Source organism: Grammomys surdaster, unplaced genomic scaffold, assembly GCF_004785775.1.
Source record: "Grammomys surdaster isolate TR1022 unplaced genomic scaffold, NIH_TR_1.0 126546, whole genome shotgun sequence".
In the NCBI taxonomy this organism is placed as follows: Eukaryota; Metazoa; Chordata; class Mammalia; order Rodentia; family Muridae; genus Grammomys; species Grammomys surdaster.
The window spans coordinates 16,403,044-16,422,762 of NW_021621338.1; the positions used below are offsets into that span (position 1 = coordinate 16,403,044).

The window sequence follows — 19,719 nt, forward strand, 5'->3', positions numbered from 1 at the left end:
AGAAAATTTCAGGGTTGGTAAGATGGCTTGGGAGAGACATGTGAGCCACACAAACCTGATGACCTGAGATCAGTATCTGTAACCATAGTGGAAGGAGAGCACCAACTCACAAAAGTTGTCCTCTGATGGCACACACTCACTGTGGCATACACACACACACACACACACACACACACAAATGCACATGCACACACACACAAACATGCGCATGAACACACACATACACACACACACTTTTTTAAAAAGAAAGCAATGTCCAAATAATTCAGAAATTCCGGCTGTGCTGTATGTGCATGTGACAGTGTCACCTTAACGAAAGGGTGAGAGCAAGAATGAAGAAACAGAGCTCTACCTTGCTGAAACTTCTTCTCTCACAGCTAACTTATCTACCGTCCTGGCCTGCTCGACCTGGGTGTCCCCATCAGTCATGGAATTGGCTGCCATAGGGCTACAGGCATAGCTGGAACAGTGTACACAAGATGTTCTCAACCTGTGGGTCACGACCCCTTTGAAGTCAGACAACCTTTTCACATGGGCCATGCATCAGGTAACCAACACATCAGATAGTTACATTACAATTCACAATGGTAGCAAATGAAGTAGCAGTGAAATAATCTGTAGGTGAGGGAGGTTCACCACAACACGTGGATCTGTATTAAAGGGTAGCTAGGAAGGCTGGAATCACTGGTGTACCAATAATGTCATGGAAGCTTTCTGTCTCCCCTCTCAGCTTTGTTCTCTGTGTTGTCCCCCTTCCCTTCAGAAGCAAGACCCACACTGTTAGCTCTTCGTGGATCACATCTGATGATATAGTGACTCGAACAGAAATAGTCTCCTACCCCTGGTTATAGACATCCTGTAGCTGATCTTACTGAGTGAACCTAATTAGAAACCTAGGAAATGCAATGTCAAAAATATCCAGCTTTCAATGCAGGAATGAGATCATCTTTACCTAAAACACACATAGAGCAAAGTAAGGAGGGGGTGATTCCCAAGGAAACACTGGGTGCAGGCAGCATCAGACGTCCATGAACACTTCGTCAAGTTCCCCTGGGCCAACTGTGGCTCATTCATCCTCACAGACCTAGATCTTTACCCTGTATGTATCTCCTAAGCTGGCCTCCCAACATAGCCACCAACATTTCTGAGAGGACAGCTGACACCAGATGTCAGTGCTAACATAGGGATTCTGAGCAGGCTTTCCTTGCATTCTGATATCTCGTAGGCTCCCACATTATACATTTCTTTCGTAATACAGCACAAATTCATTGTACAGAGTGAGAGATTTCATTATGACGTTTTCATAAATGTATACTATATATTTTGCTCATATTGACACCTCCATCCATGAACCTCCCTTGTCTCACTGTCCCTGTCTTGCTGCCAGTGTACTTTCTCCTCCTGATGTGGTGTGTGTGTGTGTGTGTGTGTGTGTGTGTGTGTGTGGTGTATGTGCAAGTGTGTGCATTTGGTCATTTGTGTGTGTTCATGTGTGATGTGTGTGTGTAGTATGTATGTGCAAGTGTGTGCATTTCTTCATTTGTGTGTGTTCATTTGTGTGTGGTGTGTATGTGTAAGTGTGTGTGTGTATATGTGTAGTATGTATGTACAAGTGTGTGCATTTGTTCATTTGTGTGTGTTCATTTGTGTGTGGTGTGTATGTGCAAGTGTGTGTGTGTGTGTGTGTCTGATGGACACCTAGATTGAGTCCATATAATGGTTATTGTGAACACCAATGTAGCAGTCATGGAGATTTGGATACTTCTGTATTATGTGAGCTTCCATGCAGGTGCTGGGACTTGAACCTGGGTCCTCTAGAAAAGCAGTCAGTGCTCTTAACTGCTGTGCCATCTCTCCAGCCTACTTCTGTCTTATGTTGACTAAGAACCATGCTGGTCTTTATGTGGGAGCAGTAGTTCTGATTTTAGTCTTTTAAAGAACTACACTAATTTCCATGCTGGCTCTAGAACAACATTCCTACCACTGCTATATTAGGGTTCCTTCCCACACCCTACCCCATTCTTGGCTTCTTGGTTTGTTTCTTTGATGGTGGCCATTCTGCTAGAGTGAGATGGAATCTCAATGTGGTTTTGATTTGGTTTTCCTAATGGCTAAGAATGTTGAGTTTCCCCCTCATGTATACATTGACACTCTATGTTCCCATAGTTCCTCTTCTTTCCTATTATAGAGCTGATGGTGCATGCTTAGTTCACTCCAAAGGTTCTGTACCAGCCTATATGTTTTATGAGAGCAGTAACCATGTTTATAATAACTCTAAGCATAGGAGGTACTTGATACATGTTTACTGGTTCAAAAACTGAGTGCAAAGCTTGAGATTCATCCTAAGAGCAAAAGGCGAATCCTGAAGGATGCTCAGGGGTTCCTGGGACACTTCTATTATGCATCTGGTGAATTTTTCCTTTCTGTATTCATTGCTTCCCTTGGATCCGTCCTTTCCACCCACAGGAGTTGCATCATAGTGATGGATTCCCACACTATCCACCACTGCTTCTCTCTTGCTCTCCTCTGAACGACAGTGCTCATTATCTCTACCATTCATCTATCAGCTCATTGGAGGCACCCTTGGGACATTGCTGAAACTATATTAAACTGTCTAGGTTCTCTGTGCAGTGATTTAATTGTTCAGCTGATTACTTGGTTTCTCAAATGAACTAGGAGAGAAACTGCAAGGTAGATATAATACACTGCCTCTTAACTTCATCCTGTGGCTTATACACAGTAGACTATCCAGTCATGTTTACTAAGGCTATAACATGTTTACTAAGGATCTTTTCCTGGGATTACAAGGGTATCATAATATCATAAAATATATAAAATCAATAAAGGATTGGATACAGAAAAGAGTGGGAAAAGACCTGAGTTCTGATGTAAACTGCATGGAAAGCGCCATTTCAGAAAAAGAAAAGAAAGAGTTAAATTACAGACTGAAAATGCCAGGAAACACCATGGTTGAGTAGAGAACCCAGCCTGGAGCAAATTCTTGTCCCTCTTCTGACCTCCATGTTGACCCTGGAGCAGCCTGGGTTTTTCCTGTCCTTGAGACCTTCCTCTAGCCTGGCCTACAACCCAGTAAATAGAAGCCATGGAGAAATGCTACTTACTGCCTCACTTTTTTTCTGTAATATTTTACTGTTTTAATGTTAAAGGGACATTTAAGTAAAACACCCATTTTTTATCAAATGAGGCCAATTTTACTCCATTTTAATAAAATTTAAGCATCATAACAATATGCAGACCATGCATTATGATAAACTATACTATGACACTGAGAAATGTTAGCCTGTAAAGAAACAGGCAGACCTACAACACAAAACTGTTACAAGGAGTCAAAAAGGTGATGTGTATAGTGCTGGATTGTGTCTATAGGACATAGTTTTTGTTAAAGTTATGCACAAATGTAGAATCATATCTCAGACATACTGTAACATGATCCATCACTATAGAGCTATCAAGACAAGGCCTTAGACATGACCTCTAAATGGCAATATGATTCTCTATGGAAAAGAGTGACTACAAGTCCAACTTTTAGACTGTCCCTCTATTCCACTGCCACAGAAGGGCTAAAGTACACATCAGTCAGACCCTTGGCCCACTCATCAGATTTTTTTTTTTTTGGAATATCTTTCTCATTCTCTCACTCCCAGATAGAGCATTATTTTATGCCACCCTCTGTAAAAGAGGAGAAGACTCTGTCAGCACCCTAAACATCATTAACATTGTGCCTGACACAAGCAGAAGGAGGCAGGAAAAGTCTGCCCAAACAGCTCTGAATTCTCATGGTAGACACAACTGAATTTTTAATGATGCAAAAATTCACAAAAATGTACAAATGATCATAATGGGTAAAAAAAAATTATCATCCTCTGTTTAAAGTGATGAGACTAATGGCCACGGTTCTGTGAGTTTTCTTGGATGATTGATGGGAAGAATAAACTTAATTTTCTTGTGCTCATAATGAACTGCCTGCCAGGAGTTGAAGCTATGGTAGTGAATTTGGAGAGAGGAACTCTGAGTACGCCTGCCTGAGAGGCACTGTGCTAAGTGCTGGGAATTCAGAGGTGAAGGACCCAGACAGAGACCTCACCCTTCCCACTCTTCAGTCCAGCCAAAAAAGGCCAAGAGAAACGGAGCCAGAATGAAACCCTGCTGGTAGACAGTCCTGTTGAGGCTTCTGCTGCCCCGCCCACACCCAGCACTCTCAACCTCCCCTTTTCCCGCTTTCCTCTTCCTAGCAATGAGCAGACTTGAGCTGTACGCAGGAGGTCTGAGGGAGGAAAGTAGAAAGACGTATGGTGGGTGGCACAGTCTGATTGGCTAAGCTGGGGAAAGTCTTAGAACAGAGGTGAGGGAACCAAGTTCACGCTGATTCTTCGATATGGTGCGGTGCATCTCAGATCCTGAGAGAAGAGAGCCTGCAAGGGAAATGCCAAGGAGGCCAACAAAAGCTTTCATCTTTCCGCCTCTCCCGACATCCTGGTTTCTACAGAACTCCACCTTCTCTATGTAGATTAAGAGGTAGCTTAGCTTGCCTAGTACTCCAAAGGTCCCAAATCGCATCTATCAATTAGTCCACACTGTGATGGCACAATTGATTTGCTTGGGGTAAGTTATCACACAATCAGCTGAAAGGCAGGCCAAAAGATTTTAATGCAGTTGCCTCCGGGCAGTTATTAACATTCCCTCTTAGCAACAGGACCTGGGTACTTTTATTCCTCAAAATGAGCCTCCTCTCTTGTTAATTTTATGAACTACACTGATTTAACACTCAGCCCACATGAGCCATATACCTTGAATAAATGAAATCCAATCTCTGTGGCATGAATTATGGCCTTATGCTGAGCGTCACCATGGCAACTAATGACATCACCCCACCCCCACTCCCAGCCCCCACACCAACCTGCACAAAAATCCAGTTCCCCAAGGGTTTTTATATGCCTGACGTGGGTATGTTCTTGGCTTACATGTGCATTCATAAATATTGCTGTTGTCAAAGGTTTGTGGTGGATGTTTGCTGTCATTTGGGGGAGGTATATTCCCTTTGTGGCAAATGTGGGGTTTTTTGTTGTTGTTGTTCATGGGGGGGGGAATTCTAATGAAAATTACTGTGTGTATTTGATTAGCAACATTTGTTGATAACATATGGTCCAAAGAGGCTTCTGCAAATAAGAGGCTTTAAATAGTAAACAGAGATGTGGCTGAGACAGAGCAGATGCTCTTGGCAAACACACAGCACGAGGTTGCTTTACTGGGGAGCCCTCCCCACCCTGCACTGCCTTTCTTCCTAGATCAAAGTGTCCATTTTCAAAGCAGTGGCACCATGCAGTACATTTGCAGAAGTAATGTACTGTGACTTTAGAGTCACCCTTGCCCCCTGAAATATGAATTGTCTGCTACTCGTGCTTCTTACTAGATATTAGTAATAATGTAGTGTGACCAAGTGAGTCGGCAGGTTCAAGTCGGTCTGCAGCAGCGTTTTGGTCCCATGTGTCGGCAATGTGCTGTGTGCGCATGCGTGCCTGTGTTGTGAGTAGAGGAAGATGAAGGGTGTCCTGCTCCATTACTCTCTGCCGTGTTCCCGTGAGGCAGAATCTCTTACTAAACTGGCTGGATGTTTTTCTGCTAGACTGGCTGGCCAGCAAGTTGCAGCTGTCTTCCATATCCACCCACCCACCCCCCTCACATTGCTGAAGCTTACTACAGGTATATGTGGTTAGGGGGCATGCTCAGGTTTTTACCTGGATCCGAATCCTGGTCCTCATGCTTCCCCAGCTCACACTGAGTCCCAGAGCCTGACCTTCCTGTGCACTCCAAGTCCTGCAAAGAGCTCCATGAGGAATGCAGAATAGTAGATTAGCTCGACACGGGCTGAGCTGTCCTGGCAAGTGTTCATTTAGAGTTGATCTTCCGGGTGTGCTAGGTAAGCACACCTTTACCTTACTAATGAGAATAAACGTGATTCCATGGATGAGTAGGCAACTCCACCCCTTCTAACAGGGCTTGGCTTTTCTGTAAGGTCCAAGAGGATGCAATTCAGGCTCATGGGCCATGTGATCTGAGTCGTAGCTACTTAACTATTGTACATACAGCAGCCTTGGACATCTTGTAGTGAATAAGCATAGGCACTTGCAAATAAAACTGCTGTTGTGATTCACAACTTGAATTTCAATGGAGTCCTCATGTTTCGCAAAGTAGTATTCTTACTTCATTGTTTTCAATCACTCACAAATGCGAAAACTGGGCTTGGTAAGACCACCAGCTGGGGAAGCATGAGGACCAGAGTTTGGATCCAGGTAAAAAGCTGAGCATGTCTCCTAACCACATATACCTGTAATAAGTTCCTGCAATGTGAGAAGGGGGTGTAGATGGGAAGACAGCCGGACCTTCATCTTCCTCTAGCCATCACACATGAACACACAGGTATGAGTACACTCATATGCACACACAGAAGACATCTTGAACATGTGAGCACCGTTTTTGGCTCATGAGCTATATACACATAAGCAGGTCGACAGCTGAAACTGGTCCTCAGCCATGGCTTAGCAATTCTTGTTCTGCATCCCTCAAGTGAAGGCTTTGTGCAGTCTGCATGCACACAGTTGACTTAGACACAGTGTGTGCAACCGCTCTCTCCTGCCAATAACCTTCTCCACTAACCTTCTGGGGTCAGTACTGCTGCTCTTTGTATTATTATTTTTTAATTTATCATACATATAAATAAATGTACTTTGCTTATATCCACCTATAACCATGCCAACTTGTTTTATACATACATTTATATCGTATCTACATATTATAGAGATATCATATATGTATATATGTAACAGTTCCTGTAAATATATGCGTGCTATATTGTATTTTCTCCCTTAGCCTCTCTCTTTCATTTTTTATTAATTATTCCATTCGTTTACATCTCAAATTATCTCCCACTTCCTGGTTACCCCTCCACAAACATTTCATTCTACATCTGCCCTCTCGCCCATCCCCTTTGCCTCTATGAGGGTGCTCCCCTACCCACCCATTCTCATCCACTCCACCACTCCAGCAGCCTCCTGCACTCCTACACCAGAGCATCAAATCTCCACAGAACCAAGGGCCTCCTCTCCCACCTTAGCTTCTCTTGTTCCCCTTCCATCTTTCAGATTCTTACCTCTCCTCCCATCTTCTACTTTTTTCATAACTCTCTCTCTCTCTCTCTCTCTCACACACACACACACACATACACACACACACAAACACACACACACACATACATACATACATACACACGGGTATACATATTATGCATATAAGAAAAATATGATATTCATCCTTATGGCTTTGGATTATTTTGCTTTACTTGATAATCTTATTCTATCCATTTTCCTCCAAGTGACATAATTTTATTCTTTTTTATGGCTGACCTAGAAATCCACTATGTGTATAGGTATTTTCTCTATTTTGCTAACAGGCATCTAGGCTGGTTCCACATCTTGGATACTCTGAACATTACAGTAGTAAACATGGATATGTGAAAATCTCTGCATTAAGGGCTTGGGTCCTTCTGGTTTATACCCAGCTATGCCATACTGGGTCACATGATGTTTGTTTGGAGAAAGCCCAGCATTGGTTTCTCTGGGGTCTATACTGACTTACATTGTAAGCAACAGTGTACAGGTGTCCTCTATCCCCCAATCATCGGTGACTGCTGTTCTTTGCCGATGCTGATACCCTTCTGTCTGTGATAAAATGGAATCTTAATCACATCTGCATCCGGGCTCTCCTCAAGAAGAGTGTGGCACCCTAGGGAAATAGCCTACTAGTGTTGGACATAGCAGCCCCTGATGTGGTGATTTGACTGCAGTGGATACTTAGAAATCACTTCCAGAAGAAGGGTTAATCAGGCACCAACTCTAAGCTGTGGAGCTTAGGAATTACTCAACTTGGTTGTCCTCCAAGTTAGACTCTTGCACTTCCTTACAAAAGGACTTAAATAGGTGTCCCATCACGCATGCATACATATTTGGAGGTACAACTACAATTGATGACTTTTCTATAGTCTTTATTATGTGCTGGTGGCACTTTCTAACCTTGTTGTTTCTGGCATCCACGTCCCTTCCAGCCCTTAGCTTTGTGAGCCAACCATTGTTTGACCTACAAGCATCCATGCCTGGCTCCCCAGAGAGCTGTCACAGGCTCTGCTCTGCATGCTCCCTGACATCACAGGCAGAGTCACTGGCTCCAAAACACTGTCATCTCCTACAGGAGATGAAGAGCCAGGTGAAGGAGGTTACTACACAGGCAGAGTCACTGGCTCCAAAACACTGTCATCTCCTACAGGAGATGAAGAGCCAGGTGAAGGAGGTTACTACAGGTTATCTCCTGTCTCATCGCCACAGTCCCCGAAACTACAACATGATGGTTCCAAGCCCACTGCCCCTCCCTTTCTAGTTAATAATCAAGGATTTATTTGTCATAGTTGACTTAGTACTGTTCTTGGTGCAGGCAGCTGGATCCACTGGAAATGTCATTTGCCCCCTAACACTGCAGTGTGGAGAGAAAGACAGTTACACAGAAGTACCTGTCAGAACATGGGACATTACTGCAATAGGAGTGCCTGAGAGATAGAGGCCTCTGGGTTCAATATTTTGAATTTGAGATCAAAAACGCAAGAGTTTAAATCACCTATTGGAAGTGGCCTGAGATCCCGGCCCAGTTACATAACCTCCTCAAGTGTAACTTTCTCCATCTATAAAATCATGATACAACTGGGGTGAGCTGTCAGGAGGCTTACATGAGCTGATCCATACAAAGTACTAAGCAGAAGGTTTTGGCAAACATAAGTCCTTTATAATTGGTGGCTTTGTTTATCTTTTTTTTTTTCTTGGAAGCTAACTGAACAGGTGACTAATAGTGTCATTGGTGATAGAATCACAGAGAAAGGACACCTTACTCATTGGAATTTATCTACCTTGTGTGCAGATGGAAGTCAATTGGTTAACCTTCCCAACCTTGGCTTGGTAAATATTATGAGCCTCTGGTCTTTCCAAATAATACTGCAGTGGTGTTTCCATTCTGGGAAGCTTTTAGAAGGAGGTTTTCATCTTAGCAGCCACAGTCAATTGCACAGCAGGAGAAAAGGGCAGAGAAAACACAACAAAGAGGAATAGATTCATTTATTGATGCCTGGTCCATCAAAACACAAAAGTTCATGCTGCATCCCCACCAGCTAATTTATACATGTGTCAAATGTAGCGTTGTCGAGAAGTACATTAAACATGCACAATAAATCCAAAGCTACAGCTCAGTGAAGGTCAGTTACGTTAGTCAGCGAAGGCTACTGCCAGCTCTCTCCTGTCAAGAAGGCTTAATTCTCAGACCCTTCCTGCACCTCTGTCCTGCAGGGGCAGGAGTATGAAAATGTCTACTCTTTGTCTTTCTTCAGCTCGGGTGAGAACTGGCTCCTTTGTCATAATTGGTACTGAGGCTGCTCCATGCTAGGCACAATATCTATTTAGAAGCGTTATGAGTTATGTTTGTATATTATCTTGCAGGTCGTGGTGATTTTGTCCCTGAAGGTACTTATGTAATGAAGTCCCCAAAGGGAATGGAGCAGAGGAAGTACTGAGGAAAAGAAAAATCCCTGATGTTTTCACACCATTTTAAATACATTTATGTATGTGTGTCTGTGAGTTGGTATGAATGTGTGCCTATGCATGTCTGCGTGTCTGTGTGTGTATGTGTCTATGTGTGTGCCTATGTGTTCATGTGTGTATATGTCTCTGTCTGTGTATGTCTCTCTCTGTCTCTGTCTCTCTCTGTGTGTGTGTGTGTGTGTGTGTGTGTGTGAGAGAGAGAGAGAGACAGAGAGACAGAGAGACAGAGACAGAGACAGACAGAGACAGAGGGAAGAAGGGAGGGAGGGAGGGGAAGGGAGAGTGACTTCTCCGTGAAGATCATGTAGCTTGTCTTGATTAGAATAGAATCTCTTATTTTGCCTGCTTCGCTGAACCAGGTTACTATTTTTAAAGTCTGAGAGATAAATTGGGGTTCATCTGTGACCTGACTACTTGGTGTGAGCCAAAATTCCCAGTAGGAAAGCAGTCGACTCTAATGGCTTGAATTCCATCCAGTTATTCAGCTTCTGGATCTCGAAATCCATACTGCCCCTCAGTTGGAGTCATTTTACAGACCAATGACCAAGACACCCTTGGGGATCTTTCAAGAGTCTAGGCAAACCAAGTTGCTTTCTACTAAACAGCCCAGGATATCCCTAAGGCCCACGCAGGGCCAGCTGGGCAGTTGGTACAGGCCTGATATCCAGCTCTTGGTAAGGCTAAAGCAGGAAAAGCTTCTCCAGGCCAAAGGCCGCTTTGGCCACAAATGAATTCATTGTCAGACAGAGAAAATTAGTGGGAAATCTGTGTCAAAATTAAAAGTAAAGAGACAACTTGGTATCTAGTTCAGTAGTAGAATATTCACTCAGCATGTGTGAGACCCTAGTTCAATCCCCAGTCCAGAAAAAACCAAGAAGAGGAGGAGGGGATGGGGACAAGAGGAGGAGGGGGCAGGCCTTTAGGCAGGGCATCCTTGGGTAGCAGCAGTGGTCAGCTCAGAGTCAGTCTCTGCTAGACAGCACCTCTGTGGTACACTTGCTTACATGCAGACAAATTACTCATACACATTAAAAAATATATAAATCTTTTTAAAGAATATTTATAAGACAATAATGACCAAATAGATCATATAAGCAATGTCCTGTGTAAAGTAAGAACGACGCCCTTGGTTTACACTCAACTCCAGATGTAGAATAGTTGCTGTCTTCAAATGAAATGCCTGAGGAGTAGGTATCACAAACCTTGAGTATGTTCACCACCATACTTAAGTGATAGAGGTGTTTCCTGAGGAAGAAACATCTCCCATCTAGGGCTTTATCCCTAGGAAATAATCAGAGGCAAATTCTATAAGTACCCTCTATCCAACTTGGTTGCTATAATAGACTAATAGTTACATAAGCTTCAATGTATTTATACAATGTAACACTGCAGTCATTAAAATAAGATTTTAACAAGTATCTGACAGTATGGGAAACTGGTTACATAATGCAAAAACAATCTGTAGATGAAAGATGTTGTCTGTACTATTTCCTGGCCCCTGTAAAAGAACATATATTTGATATTATTTATTCCTTCAAAAATATGTATTCCATGCCTCCTATGTATGAAGAGCCATGCTAAGTTGTAAGGGCTGCGATATAAACGAGCAGCAGAGTCCCCATGCTCACAGAGCTGAAAGAAGGAAAGACAAGTCTCAAGCAAGCAGGGCTGAGTCAGTTAACCTCACATCATTGGGGGGGGGGGGGGAATGCCTGCTGTACTGAAGACAGGTTGATACCTGGATCCAGCTTAGACTGTGAGACAGAAGGCATGCTCTTCCTGAAGGTGACATTTTGGCCAATCCCTGAAAAGACGTGAAGAAAGTAACATTGCCACCAGAGAAAAACCGGGCAGGCAACAGGCAGGCCAGAGGTAGCAAAAGCAGAAGGCCCATGAAGGGAGCCGATGAGAGGGACGGCCCAGGGAAGGGTCAGGACTATGCCTTGGAGTGGCATTGAAGGGTGAGGCAGTGCGTATGACGGCAGGTCCACAAGGTACTCAAGGTATTTGCAGCTACATAAAGAATGGAGACAGGGGGTGTGGTCTCTGAGCATGATGACAGGTGAGAAGAAAACCACCACTGAGAGGCCACTCCCCAGTGCAAGCCACACCCTTCGCTCCCCCCACATTCTGGGTAATCCAGATTCTCTTCTGGGACTGAGACCTAGCTACCAGGGAAGAGCACCCCCATATTTCTGGCCTTCCATCTTGCAGACCTTCTTGGTGGCTGAGCTCCACTCAGCCCTGTTTTCCACTTTTCCTGGAGAGTAGCTCCAACCTGTGACCCAGGGCTGCCAAAGTCTCTCTGTAAGGCCAGGAGTTAGCCTAGTCACGGCCCAAACTTCCATTGTCCATGAGGTAGTCATTCCAGGGCCGAGTTGAAAGGCTGGTGAATGTGTGTTGCTGTCTGCTGAGAAGGGAGTGGCAGCGGGAAACTCTGATTTCCTCCAGTGCTGACTGCAAGGCACTCTGGGAAGGCCCATGGCAGCTTCGAGAGCATCTGCCTCGTTTTCATCTCACAAGTTAATCAACACTTTCTGTTGCTCTGGCAGCTTTGGGGGCACTGGGAGTGGGTGTGACAGTCTGCGCTGCCTTGGGTTAACCTTGCGTTTGCTCTTCCTGGGGAGACAAGGAAGAGCTACCCGTTGCTGAGGGGTGCGGGTCTACACTGACTCTAACATTCTCTCCACAGATGGGGCACTCAAGGCGACTTCTCCACAACCCACGCGCTGCCAGCTGTTAAAGTAAAGCTATTCACAGAGAGCACTGGTGTCCTGGCCTTGGAAGACAAGGAACTCGGGCGGGTGAGTGCTCCCCATGGCAAGGGCTACGTGACAGAACACAGAACAGTATCTGTGGTGACTTCCCCAAAGTCATTACGAAACAGCCCTGCAAGTGCTGAGAGGTCGACATTTGGGGCTATATGCTGGACTATGCTCTGTTAGCTGGAAGACCTTGAGCCAGTCTCTCAGCCTCTCTGAGCCACAGAGTCTTCCATAAACTCTGGACAACAAGTGTGATACAGAAGACAGGCTGGGAAGACTCCTCAGCCACACTGGGGCATTATTTATAGTAAAGATGTGCATTGCCGCTGACTAGCTTAATGTGAAATTCATTGGTATTGAACTACCTACCCTCCTGGCAATGTTCAAATCAACATAATGAGATAAAAGAGGAACAAAAAGAAATTAATCCATGTTTTAATGGGGACATTCAAAATATAAATAATTGAAGTGTTCTGATTACCCCAATATGGAGAAAGAACATTATGTAAATGGCAGGCTCGAGACCTGCTGTTGGGTAGGTACTCTGGATGGCCGACCCACAAGCCTGGGTATCAGTGAACCAACTGACTAATCCATTAAACAGCTCCAAGTAAAGTCCTCCTTACTGCCCTAGAAACATGCCCACAACACTGTGCTCTAAGATGTCACACATAGTTGGGTGTAGACAGAGAGTTGACTGTGAACAGGTTGTTTTGTTTTTTGTTCATATATATATATATATATATATATATATATATATATATATATATATCAGGAAGAGATAACAGAGTCAGGCTATAGGGTGCTCCTGTCCAGAAGGGCCCTCCCTCCTTATGCAGTACTGAACATACCCACCCCATCCATTCTGTTGCTGAGGCACAGAGAGCCCAGCAATCCCAATTACCAGCCCCTGGAATGCTGACCTAAAGATCTTATTAGGCTCAGCCCTTCAGGGATTTCATAAGTGTCCCCAAGGCAGATACTCACAGAGCCCACAGGGATAAAGTAACTTGCCAGAAAAGGAATGTGGACAGTTCACCAGTCATTTTTGCACTGCATTGCCCCTGTGGAGAAATAAATGGAGCAGGGCTCTGCTGAGGTGAAGGAGGCCTGGGACTTGCTGCTTTCCACGCAGATACTTGCATCTAGGTGCCTACACTGTAATTTTTTCCTCCTTCCTGCTTCAAGAACTCTCTACTCCTTAGGGCAGGCCAGCCTGGGCCTCTGCTGACTGGCCATGTTCTGTTGGGCTGGTGTCCTCTGCAGGAGGTAGCTCTGAAGGTGGCAACTGGGGGACTTGGCAGAACCATCTTTTTCAAGTTCAGCCATTCAGTAGAACATACAGAACGCTCTAATGAGCCATTTCTACCATGCTGAGCAGAACCTTCCTCCAGGTCCTGGGGTTAGCTCTATTCCTTCAACCAGATTTCATTTATTCATCTGGTTTATGTCTCATGTACATCAAATTTTAAAATGAACGAATCTTTTTAAATATACTCTTTAAAAAAGAAGGAGGAGGAGGAGAAGAAGAAGAGGAGGAGGAAGAAGAGGAGGAGGGAGAAGAAGAGGGAAAAGAAGAGGGAGAGGGAGGGGGAGGGGAGAGGAGGAGGGGGAGGGGGGAGGGGGAGGGGGAGGGGGGAGGAGGAGGAGGAGGAGAAGGAGAAGGAGAAGAGGAAGAGGAAGAGGAAGAGGAAGAGGAAGAGGAAGAAGAAGAAGAAAGAATTCCTTGAGGGTAGGGAGAGGTTGCCACCACCCAGGACTGCCCTCCCTCTTAGCTCCAGCCTCCAGTGTACCTGTGTGGGAGGGATTTACACATTTTCTCACAGTTTTAACTAAATGAACCCTATCTAAGTGGACAGAAGACTCAGATCATGGTATATATGATATATTCCCTCTCTTAATAGAACACACAGAGCAGCAGGTCTGCTAGATTTGATTATTAGTGTTCTACACAGGGTAAACAGAAGTAAACTCAGGCAGAAATCTTTAACCTGCAACATTGCAGGGCACAGGCATAAAAGCCAGGAGTTACAGCACAGTGTGTGAAGTGCTTTGCCTGAGTCCTGGGAGGAAAGCACACAGCAAGGGGTTGATTCTTGGTGAAGTGGGGATGCCTTTCTCAGGAGATGCAGACAGGTAGGGAGAGGAAGCTAGGCCCAGGCCAGAGATGTGCCTAGTAAAAAGTCAGGGCATGGGAGCCCCAGCAGGCTGCCTCTGTACCCACACCAGGAGGAGAAGCCCTGATGGTAGATGTGCAGCCTCCTGTGGGGGTGGGTTGTGGCTGCCAGCTCACATCCGCACATCAAAGCACAGCATATGTGGCTTCAGCTAAGAAAACAAGAATGCTCAGTCAGCAGCCTGGGATGCCCAGGTGAGATGACAGGTCACCCTGTGGCTCCCACACATCCCAAAAGGCTCTCCCAAGGTGCTGACACACAGGAGGGGGACCCTATCCCATCTTGAACATGGCAAGCTATGGGTGGAGACAGACGAACCCCATCTCTCCATCCACACTGAAGAGGCTTCACCAGAGAGCGAATACAAGGGAACCCAGTAAAAGGCTTTGTGGAGTGGCCAGTGATGAAGTGGCCATTTGCATTTTGAATGGACACCATATTGCCAGTGAAAACTATACCCAGGACCTATGTGGTCCAGGGCTGTTCACAAGCTCCCTGTGTACAGGGTGCTGCTCCTGCTCTGACGTTACTAAGCAAGCAGGAACAGAAGGAAGCCAAGGCCTTTCTTACCAATGGCCTGATCATGATGTTCTTACCAGCCCTCCCTTTGTGCTTGCCAACATGCTCCTCCTGATCCTCTCTCCCACCAGTCTGACTGGGGACACAGATGGATGGATAGCTCCCTTCCTTCTGTCTCCAAACAAGGGCAAAGATGGAGTTAGAGTTGCAAAACTTCCAGGGGCAAAGACCAGTAGGATGGCTCAGCAGGCAAAGGCACTTGCCACCAAGCCTGACAACCCGAGATCAATCTTCAGAACCCATAGAGTGGGAGGAGAGAACTGACTTCTGCACTTTTTCTCTGACCTATGTATGCACATACATACGCACATACACACACTACACACATATTACACATACTACACACACTATACACACATACATAAATATACATACACACACATACATACACTATATATATACACACCACACACACACATATACATACACTATACATACAGACACTATACATACAGACACCATATACACACATATACACACACATACAGACTATATACTCATACATACATACCACACACACACACATTACACACACATACACACATTACACACACATACACACATACTGAACACACATACGCACACTAAACAGACACTACACATATTGTAGAACACAATCACATATTCACACACTCACGTAAATAAATAATAAATAAATATAATTTTTAAAATGTTTCAAAGAATTCTCTAGATGCCACTCTCAGAAGTAGCTTGTAGATTTCATTAGCAAGCCAAGTCCTGGAAAATAGCAAGGAAATGCTGGGACCATGCACTGCCCTAGTAACATTGTGCCTTCAGTTCAAAGCCATGCAGATGTCACAGACAGAGAACAAGCTGTCAGTCAGAATGTCAGGCATGGGGTAATGGGGCCCTCTAACTCTCCAGTACAGCATCTGTCCCGAAAGACAGCTGAGTAACACCACTGCTAGTGCCACAGTCACCGAGCAACCTCTGGAGCTGCTACCAGGAGGTCCTGCAGATTCCAAACCCCAGGTGCTCTATCCCTTATGTACATTGGCACTGCCTTCACAAGTCTTCTCAGAATCTTTAAATCACCTGTAGGTTCCTCATAGATCAAGTAACAAATATAACGTAAAACTCTCTGTTATCAGGCTATTTGATCAAAATTACTTTCCAGCAGTGGAGTATGATGGATCCCTCAGTAGCCTCCTAGCCTTGCCCCCACCCTCCAAACCCTAGAGATTTAAGGCAGCATGGGGCCACAGAAAAGCCTGTCTGATTTGCTGCCAAGAGGCATTTTCCAGAGTAGAGGTTGCTTGGAGCTTCGTCCATCCAAAGCACAATGAGGAGCTGGAAGAGAAAAATCCCAGTCCAGATGCTACTGACCCCTGACCCATGTGGGACTTGATATAAACTCCTCCCCTGTCTAAGTCTCTCATTTCCCACTATTCTGTTCTCCCCCAGAACCCCCAACACAGGCTCTGAGGTATTTCCCTTCTTGTAATGGGAAAGTTGGAGAAAACAGAAAGAGAAGGGGTAGTTAAGAGCTGTCTATTATAAACATACATCTCTTCTCGAGTAGCTGACACGGTTAATAAGAGATGGACAATGTTCTCTCTCTTATGTTATCCTACTAGTTCTGAATCTTAGAAAAAAAACGAAGTATGACCATGATGTCACCATGATGTCATTCTGTTTGCCCCTACAAAGTTAGCCAGTAAGGGAAAGAAGGAAGCCAGAGGGCATTTTGTCCTGTAGATGTGACTGTGTGATCTCAACCACTCACAGTTCGTAGAGGAGTCTCAGCAATGGAACATGGGCTTCACATCAATCGGCTGAATTCTAAAAAACTGCCTCTGTCTTCTCACGAAAACATATGCTTTGTCCTTACAGGTTATCCTCCATCCCACCCCAAACAGCCCCAAACAATCTGAGTGGCACAAAATGACAGTCTCCAAAAACTGCCCCGATCAAGACCTCAAAATCAAACTTGCTGTCCGAATGGATAAGCCTCAAAACATGAAGCACTCTGGGTAAGTGTCTCTTTCCCAATCTGAGATATGTGTACACTCATTTCAAGAGACAACAATAGAACAGAAGAGATGAATATAACCCTGGGACACATCACTTGCCTGGCATGTACAAGGCTCAGTTTTGGATCACTAGAAGTGCAGAAGTGAATTAAGCAGAACCCAAAAGAGAACTGTGTGGAAGGCCCTGGGAGGCGCCTGCTAACAGCGATTAAAGAATATGGTGCTGACAGTTCCCATAGGCTTCTTCAGCTACAGTCACTTCATCTCCATTTAAACCATCAAGAGAATAATTCCTCACTCCCTCTAAGCAGACTCACCCAAAACAGTTAAAATCTGGACACAGCATGATGGGCTTTGTGCTTGGAGAGGTCTTATGGGATCTTTGTTCCTGCCAGAGGCCTCCAGGAGTGCCCCCTCTCACCTGTGTGGACAGCCACTTTCATGAGGTTTAAGCAAGTGCCTAGATCAGGTCAAAAGTGATGTCAGGTTGGCTGAAGTAATAACTCTCCAAAATGGAGTATGTTCAGCCTTCATTCTGTGAAGGTTTGCAGGGGTGGCCAGTTGAGTGGCTTCTGGCAGAGCAAAAAGAATAGGAAAATGTGGTTTCGCTTTACAGAACAAAGCATTGATTTTTTTTTAACCGAAAGGACTGCTAATGACTGGTTTTCTGTGAAGCCACCGCCTGCTAAATTATCTTTTAAGATGTGATCCTTTGCAGAGAAGCAGGGCATGTAATTATGAAGAGGGAAGAGTCTAGACAGCAGAAGAAGCTGGGCTCTTTGTCAAATGCTCTGTAGGTGTCATGTGTCGCCTGGCTGTCATTCTCCATGACCTTCAAGTGACTAGGAAGCTTTCCTCCACTTCCTTGAAAACTCAAGATTGCATACATGGCCTGGAAGTCTAGGGAAGAGGTCCCCTGCCAAGTGATAGCCAGCAATTGGGGCCAGTTGAAAAGAAGCCTGCAAAAAGTCTAAAGTAACAACCAGGACAGGAAGTGGGCATCCTTGAAGAATAGCAGAGCCCACATCATGTGGTCAGTGGCTGCCTGTGATGCCTTTCAAAGGCTGCTCACAAGTTTGACACCACTTCCTGAACATCACCCGTGCCTCAGACTTGTAGAAGTTACACATCATATTGTTGAAACCAGGCTATTCTTCAAAGGGATTGAAGTGTGAGACACTTGTGAGGAAGGATACAAGCTACTTAACACTTAGTCTGTACTCAGCCATCACTAGTCAGTCCAGCCAGGTTTCTCTTACTTCACTTAGTATCTTATCATATGGCTATAATACAAGTTCAAAGTCAACCTGGGCTGAATGCTCAAACCACGTCAGAAAAAAAAAAGCTGTCAAGGAAATAGATTTATCAATTAAGTACTTACTATGCAAGCATGAGTTTGATTGCTTGTGTTGTAAGCATCTTAAATGATAATTTGGCAGACTATGGCTCAATAGAAACTCTTACATGCAGCAACACTCTTCTGTAATCCCAATACTGGGCAAGCAGAGGCAGGTGGACTCCTGAAGCTTACTGGTCAGCTAGTTTAATCATTTGGGTGAGCTCCAAGTTCAATGTGAAAAGCTGTCTCAAAAAAAATAAGAAGAGTGATTGAGGAAGATGCCTCTTGAAAACACACATACACACACACATATACACACATACAGAGAGAGAGAGGGGAGTGCCTGTACATGCGTACACATGTGTGTCAACACAAACATACCACAGGCACACACAGGGACATGATTCATGATTCTGAGGTCAGTTTTTCCTCCTCCCTATCACACACTTTTTTTTAAAGGTTTTTTTTTATTATTTATTACATGTACGCACACTGTAACTGTCTTCAAACAATCTGTAAGAGGGCATCAGATCTCATTGTGGATGGTTGTGAGCCACCATGTGGTTGCTGGGATTTGAACTCATGACCTCTGGAAGAGCAGTCAGTGTTCTTAACTGAGCCATCTCACCAGCCCCCCATCACACTCTTGATACATTTTTTCAGAAATATAAAGAATATTTTCTCCAATATCCCTTCTCCCTCCAAGCTACATAGTCCTGGTTTCAAGAAAAAAATAGAGTTGACGGTCATCAGGTTCCTGTAGTATTTGAGGAAATATCTTCCATCTTTAGAACAGCATTGACTCAGAAACAGTACATATCTATTACAGAAAGCAGAGTACAAGTAAGCAGGAAGAATGGAGGGAAAGAGAAATGGTGGAGAAAGCTGACCAGAGAAAGTGAGTGAACTGAAGCACCATCCTCGCATGACCTTCATAGCATCCTTGGCAGAGTTAGTGCCTCAGCCTACAGGCCAGGCTTCTTCGAACCCCTCTCCAAACACCCTGTCAGTTACTCCCAAGCAGACACCCAACACAGTATTGTTCTCTGTACTGGACAAAGCCCAGTTTCTCACATTCTCCTCATGTGCTCTGTAGAGAGAGCCCTATGTGATTTACATTCAGGAACTTTTCTGTGGACTCATTGGTGAGTGTGCTAACATATTGTAGGCTACCTTCACACTATGAATGATGGGGGAGATACTTAGCTCACA

At 44.6% G+C, this 19,719-nt stretch overlaps 1 protein-coding gene across 11 annotated transcripts in view; it reads left to right on the top strand.

The window, feature by feature from the left end:
* The window catches only part of Cadps (calcium dependent secretion activator), a 434,854-nt gene that overhangs the window by 243,948 nt on the left and 171,187 nt on the right, over positions 1 to 19,719 (top strand). For all 11 annotated transcript variants that reach the window (XM_028760516.1, XM_028760517.1, XM_028760521.1 and 8 more), the window contains exons 7-8: positions 12,346 to 12,457; positions 17,029 to 17,168. In XM_028760516.1, coding sequence (XP_028616349.1) covers positions 12,346 to 12,457; positions 17,029 to 17,168 — 252 coding nt within the window. The remainder of the gene's footprint in view (positions 1 to 12,345; positions 12,458 to 17,028; positions 17,169 to 19,719) is intronic.